This window comes from Aegilops tauschii, chromosome 4 (genome assembly GCF_002575655.3).
Source record: "Aegilops tauschii subsp. strangulata cultivar AL8/78 chromosome 4, Aet v6.0, whole genome shotgun sequence".
In the NCBI taxonomy this organism is placed as follows: Eukaryota; Viridiplantae; Streptophyta; class Magnoliopsida; order Poales; family Poaceae; genus Aegilops; species Aegilops tauschii.
The window spans coordinates 315,757,632-315,764,641 of record NC_053038.3 but is presented as its reverse complement, the minus strand read 5'-3'; the positions used below and the strand labels follow the sequence as shown (position 1 = coordinate 315,764,641).

Below are 7,010 nucleotides of genomic sequence, written 5' to 3'. Positions count from 1 at the left end.
TTAAAAGTTAGCCATTGCAACTTCATGTACTTCGTTTGTGTCCAACGACCAGACCAAGACCGCTTCCGGATCCCCACTTTTATCAATACTTCATCCATATTCGCAATATTCAGATTGCTTAATCATATTCTTGCGTGTTCTTCGATTGCTTGCAGGAATAGACCTTCGTGGTCAGGTTGATCGTGCTTCGGCGTGGTCAATAACCTCTCGGAGCTGGTTTAGCGATTGCTAAGGCGCAACGTCGTGCACGTTTGTAGTCGGATCGTCAAAGTCGTCTCCACCAAATCGATAGTTATCATCTCATCGAAAGATCGGGACACCTTCGCCTCTATCAAAGAAGGAATGTTAGAGACTTTTAGTAGATTATTTACTATTGATATTTACTGTAGATATAAATGATATATAATTAATTTTATTTCACCATCAATTTGTTTGTATGTAATGATTATAAGTGTACACATTAAATTTGTAATTTGCAAATTAATTTAAGTCATTTTAGCCTTAATCATATGAATTGAAAGAAGGCAAGTTAGGGAATTGTAGTTTCTCCAACTTTCCTTCTTAATGCCAAAGGATCGAGTTCCGTACAGTACCTGCTATAGTAGATAAATACAGTGTTCGCTACAATACTCGTGGCTTTCCTTCTCTGTTTTACACTAGATTGCAGTGTAGCTTAGATGACTTCTCTCCTTCATGTTAGAGGATCCACTTCCTATTTTAACTATGTAGAGACTATATGTGCTCATTGCGTTTGTATTGTTTTTTGTGGGGTGTGTTGTATTGCTTTGATACTTCATTTTAAATTAATATAAAATCAAGCCTTTGTAAAAAATAAATCTACTTCCTTTGCATAACGAAAAAGAATAAGCATGTGATGTTCCGTCTTCTTCTCCACGCTCTTTGCATGATCCTTCTTCCTTCCCCTCTCCCGAATTATCCCCCTTTCTTTTTTACTTTCTTGTTACTTCTGCCGTATTTAGAATTTTGAAGTGCAAGAGAAAAGCTGTCATGCTAATGTAGTTGCGCATACCAGTAGTCCGTTTTCTAGTTCTCTCGGCGTAAACAAGGTCCTAATCTGAAATGCTGTGGTGAGTTGACCCAGATGTCCAGGCACACCCCGAGGCTCCGAAGCCAAACCGGAAGGGCAAAGCAGTAAATTGATCAGGTACCGAGGGTTTCGGCCTCCCGTGCACTTTATCTACCAAGCTCCGGGCGGCGACCATCACCAACCAGGTGCTCGAGGAGGTCGATCGATGGCGTCGGAGAAAGACGCGGCGCTCGCCCCCGTGCCCAACGACAACCCCACCATGTGAGACCATAGCCTGTACCCCTCTCTCCTCCTCTCGCAAAGCCCTCGCTAATCCGTCACTACCCCTTTCTACCGCTGACTGCTCGATCTGTGGGATTGCGCTTGGCAAAAGCCATTTTGGTGGTTTCAGATGTTGCGATTTGTCACTACTGCCTCGAGTAATTGTGCTGGGGTTGATGAATTTGTAGTATTTGAAATGGGTAGTGAAGGATCAGTGAACTAGTTTTGTCCCCAAGCTTGCCCAATGCATTGTGTGCTGCTGGATTGCTGGGAGATCATCAGTGATGCTGTTATGACTCGTAGTCGTCGTATTCCTTTACCAACTTGAACATTTGCAACCTGCAAAACCGAGTGCAAATCGGAGCCTGGCCAAAAACGAAATAGAACTATATAGGACATTAGTGCAAGCCATTTGTTAACGAAATGGTTCACCGTGTTGGCTATTGATCTGCAGCAGTAGTCCACTTTTGGCTTCATCAGTTGAACTATACCGCTGCTGGTATTGTGCTTTTATGTTCGTAGTAACTATCTTTGTAACTAGCTACTGATTTGTTAATGAAGGAGTAAGGAACATGCCCTGGGTTAATGGGAGATATCGTACTGTTATCAACACTTAGTGCTAGTTATTTCTCAGTTACAGAATTGGCTTGCTGAATAGATCAACTATGCCTAAAAGGATGTGAAGAAGTCAGTATTTAAATTATGTATAGCAAAGCCTTTGAGCAGGTGCATCAATTTCTGACATATATTGCATGTGCAGATTTGACAAGATCATCAAAAAGGAGATACCTTCTACGGTGGTGTATGAGGATGAGAAGGTATTGTGTAGTACTATTTGCCTTTTTCCATAGTCAGTTAGGACGGACAATATTTTAGTGATGATGACTGATGCAAGGTTGGACTATCAGTATTAATGAAATATCCTGCATTCAAACTATAGTGGATGTACATACATTGAGTTCACTAGAGAAGAATGGGTTTTGTTAGAATATTACAGAGTTGCAATTCATGCTTGGGTTGTGTTGCATTAAGAGTTATGTTATAAAGGATTACATACAGTTGCTTTAGGAACTAGGACGGTTTCATCTAGTTAATGAACTAGAGGGCTTGGCAACATAGCAGTTCAGCTATAATCATGGTTAGAAAATTGCTAGGCGTAAATTCCTAGTTTTGCGTATACCCGGCGCCTATCTTTCCCAAGCGCACACATATACATGCTCAATATAAGTGCACGCCTAGCAGCACCTAAGCTAGGTGTTCTGTTACCATGCTAGAGCCTAAGATTGCTTAAGCGCACACATATTAGTACTTTTTCTAATCACTGGCTATGACGATGTTACTACTTACTACTGTTGTTCAAGTCATTCTTGGACTGCACGTACCAACGGTTGGAATTCACAATACAGTTAAGCCTCAGTGGTTACCTGGCATTCTGAATCTTCCCTTTGTGTGGAGTTGTTGAGTTTTATTGATTTCAGATAAAAGTATGGAGTAACTGTTATAAATGGACCCATGATTTACACTGAGACCATGCATTATGCTACTCATAGATGCCCGGACCCCATATAGACACGCAGCATGTACGCAGAATTTTATGATAAGGGCATACCAAAAATTTAGTTGCCCCCCTCCATGTTCACTCACTTGCAGATTGGTATGGACCAACGGAAAATAGCGGTAAATTTCTAGTTCTGCCAGTTGATCCACGCATCCATGCCCTGCTATGAATTTGACATTAACATTCTTTGGAGGGCCTTACGCTATATACTTAAAAATACTTACATCTTTGAAGTCCAGTCTTCTGTTCTTATGTTTTTGGCTGAACACTTGAGTTTTGTTATTTCTTCTCTATACTGCATCTGCTACTGTACCATATACTTGAAAATAAATTTGATCCGTGGGTTCATTTTCCAGGTCCTCGCTTTCAGAGACATAAATCCTCAAGCTCCGACCCACATTGTAATCATTCCCAAAGTCAAGGATGGATTAACCGGACTTTCAAAGGTAATGTTGAACTGTTCATCCATAATTGCAGTTTAAGTTTTCCAATTTAATCCAACTGCTCATCATATAGTAGATCTATTAAAGTTTCCTGGAATTTAATGTGCTTGAGAGAAAATGGTTTTCATTTGTAATAATCTCTCCAGGCAGAAGAGAGGCATGTAGAGATACTTGGCTGCCTCCTCTACGCTGCAAAAGTTATCGCTAAGCAGGAAGGACTTGAAGATGGCTACCGTATTGTCATCAATGATGGCCCTAGTGGATGTATGCCCCCAGTTCAATGTGCTATTGGTTTTTAACACCTATTCTTTTTTTGCGGGGGTAACACCTATAATCCTATTATTGTGCCCACTTGTCCATCAGTGACCTGATATCTATGTTTGCAGGTCAATCTGTTTACCACATCCATGTCCATCTCCTTGGAGGGAGGCAGATGAACTGGCCCCCAGGCTAAAGAAGCTCTTGGTTGTCGGTCAATCTTCATGGCAGCTATGTCCTTTGCATCTCAATCGAATAATTCCTGTAATTGACATAACAGTTTGTGCGAGGAACATTTGCTCTATCTATGGAATAGCCGAAACCATCCTGCTGTGAATGTATGGACAAGAAACTTGAAGCTGAATCGTCTCATTGATGCGTGTTGTGTTCTTTCTATTCAGTCTGCTATTTTACTTGTTTAGTACTCCCTCTGCCCCATAATATAAGAGCGTTTTGGACACTAATAGCTCTTACATTATGTGATGGAAGGAGTAGTTCTGGTTACCGGTGTTACCTATATTTCTGTGACGCATCATGACGATCTTCAAGTCTGCATGCTTGATCCTTGTTCGTGTCCATAGTACCTTAGTAATCTAAACACTCTTATATTTCTTTACAGAGGGAGATTACATCACTAGCCAAATGAACCTGGTGGTGTGTGCCCTCTCATATCATGATGGCCTGCCTATGGTGTGAACATTTGACAGGGCTTTATGGATCCTTTTTGGGCAGACGTCTCTAGATCTTTCAGTCTTAGTTAACCACCTGATTACAATATCTGATGATTAGACCCTGGGTCTCCGGGATCTAGATATGTGATGCTGTGCAGACCCTTATCTGACAGGTTCAGTGTAGAGTGCAATGTACGTGAAACCGGCCAACGTGCTGGTGTGGCCGTATGGTTGCAATTGTCATTAGTGGGTGAATATAATAACAGAGGCAATGCATCTACTTTGATTACCTCCTTAATCGATATAGGTACCCAAGGAAAAACATGCCCCTCTGTTACTACTGTGTACTGAAACAGGAAACCGCGTTTGCGACAGTTGTTCTTGACGTTGCTCGCCCTCACACACAATATATGCTACTCCAAGATGCTTCTCTTGACACTTCAAGAGAACAACAACTCGATAAGCACAATGACAAGCCTCGTTGCCACTCTCCTGCACCTCTTCTCCCTCTTCGTCGTCGTCGCCGCAGAGGCCATCCGCCGCCTCGTCGGGTGGGCACGTCCGGCGTCCTCCTGCCCGCCGGTGCAGGAATGCTGGGAGGCGGAGGTGTGCTCCACGGTGCTACCCGGGGCGCGGTGCGGTGAGCAGCGTGGAGCGGGGCGCGAACGCTGCGTGATCTGCCTGGGCGGCATGGAGGAGGGCGACGAGGTGAGGGTGCTCAGGTGCCAGCATCTGTTCCACCGCTGCTGCCCCGACCGGTGGCTGGCTGCGCGGCCGGGGGCGACGTGCCCGCTCTGCCGTGGCAAGCTCCTCACGGTCACAGCTGCTAAGCGCGCCGGGGAAGAGGAGGTGGAGGAGAGGAGCATCGAGGGGATGTGCATGGTCATGCTCATGGCCTACGTGCATAGCCGTACTTCGGTTCCGGCGGTTTAACACGCATATGTCACGGTGGACGGCGACGGGTCCAACGGCCTGAACGATGTGGGCGGCACTCGTCCTATCCGTCCCGTGGGATTGATTTGTTGTAATGGTAGTTCTCAATTTTGAGTGCCTTGGATGGACTTTTAGAAGAAGAAAAGCAAAAGTCTGCGATACTGCCACAATGAAATCAACCACAAATAGCCAGTTTTAGCGCATCTCCTCATGGAAATATTATCACTTTTTCGATTAACCTAATCCACAAATAGATAATAAACATGACCATCATAGTATGCAACTCATATCGATACCTAAGCATGTGAGCATGTACAGTACATAGAACCGAAACATCTATGAACACAACATATATGGCGAGCACATGAACGAGTAAATAGGGAATGAACAAGTCATACCCTCCGGTTGGCCGGTCCAAGCGCGGCGGCGACAACAACAACCTTGACGTCGTCCACGTCCTTCTTCTTGGCGGCGGCGTCATCAGTTATGGAGTCGATGCAAAGGAGGACGAAGACGGGGACAGATCGGGAGCAGTCACGTTGAGACGCTCCCAAAAACCTTACCGTCCTTCTTCTTGGCGGCGACGTCATCGGTCATGGAGTCGATGCAGAGGAGGACGGAGACGGGGACGGATCGGGAGCAGTCGTGCTGAGACGCTCTCAAAAACCTTATCGCCCTTCTCCCGGGTAGGATCTCAAAGAACGGGGTTCTGGAGGCACCTGCTCTCCCGACCAATCATGCACGTGGTCGTCGGGATGGGATCACCGGAAGCACCACAGTGAGAAGAACAATAGATGACAGTTAGGGTTGCGCAAGGAGGGAGTGAGTGTGTCGGCGAACAGCCCACGGTCCAACGTCTTGGACAGTGACACTTTTGTTAGCGACCCATTAGCTCGACTCAGGTCATTCCCACAACCCACGGGGCGCGCGCGCGTCGTGACGATGCGTGGCGTGACGTGGCAAGGCGGGCGTCGAAGGAGGAGCGCCCGCGTACAACTCCTCTTCCGAAGCTTCCAATGGCATGGGATAAAGCAACCTTTATAAAGGGGTCTCACTCTTACTACGCTAGCAGTATGATACTAAACTTTCCACCACTTACCATGCACCTAAATGGGCATTATAGATTAACCGGGGATTATCGTCTTTTATGGGTCAAAGCCCATCTTCAACATCTCCAGCACTGTCCATCGAAACATCGACGTGTCCGAAGAAAGTGGATAGAGTGGCGGTCATCCACCTCTATACCCTATGCATCAAATATCTGTTCCGGTCCGTTTGCCTTCATTTGACATGCATATGTAGTTCAATAGCAAGCATACGTAAATATAAATCGCAACCAAAAACATCCAATCCCCAAAGTTGCAAGTCCGTCTGTCCATGCAAACAACCTTATTTTTTGTGTCACAGACCGGCTGTCCATGCCAAGTTCTTTATGTATGGACAATTCCTCCAAATTGGTTGCCAAACGCTTTAACATCCTAGCACGGTAGGCTTGCACGATCTTCTGCGTTTGTTGATTTTCCGACATCTAGGTGTGCAGCTGTTGTGTGTCCATCGCCTCCGGCTTGGATTCTTCCACTTGGATCATGTTCATCGGTGACTCCTCCTTATCGGCGCCCGGTTGAGACATTTCAATAGACAGAGAGGCACCGACGGGCATGGAAGCCGACATCATTGAGCGGACAAGCACCGACGACTGCGACTCCGTGAAGGTGTTCTCCACGTTGTTGAGGTCGACGATGCACGGCATGTGATGGCCGGCGACGATGGTGGACACGGACTGCTATTGCTGATCGAGCGGCCAGGTGGCATAGTAGTGTGGCGGATGCGACCGTGCC

At 45.7% G+C, this 7,010-nt stretch overlaps 1 protein-coding gene across 1 annotated transcript; it reads left to right on the top strand.

The window, feature by feature from the left end:
- Positions 1 to 1,103: 1,103 nt before the first annotated feature.
- LOC109783908 (14 kDa zinc-binding protein) lies at positions 1,104 to 3,964 on the top strand. The gene is made up of 5 exons (XM_020342490.4): positions 1,104 to 1,309; positions 2,070 to 2,127; positions 3,224 to 3,313; positions 3,457 to 3,574; positions 3,697 to 3,964. The coding sequence occupies exons 1-5, from the start codon at positions 1,254 to 1,256 to the stop codon at positions 3,762 to 3,764; spliced, it is 390 nt and encodes a 129-aa protein (XP_020198079.1). The 5' UTR covers positions 1,104 to 1,253; the 3' UTR covers positions 3,765 to 3,964.
- Positions 3,965 to 7,010: the final 3,046 nt, after the last annotated feature.

What these genes read in the sequence shown, in the direction of transcription:
- LOC109783908 (XM_020342490.4), top strand. Translation starts at nt 1,254, where the DNA reads ATGGCGTCGGAGAAAGACGCGGCGCTCGCCCCCGTGCCCAACGACAAC. An exon ending in TGGTGTATGAGGATGAGAAG is followed by an intron (nt 2,128 to 3,223) that starts GTATTGTGTAGT and finishes TTCATTTTCCAG; the next exon opens with GTCCTCGCTTTCAGAGACAT. An exon ending in GATTAACCGGACTTTCAAAG is followed by an intron (nt 3,314 to 3,456) that starts GTAATGTTGAAC and finishes TAATCTCTCCAG; the next exon opens with GCAGAAGAGAGGCATGTAGA.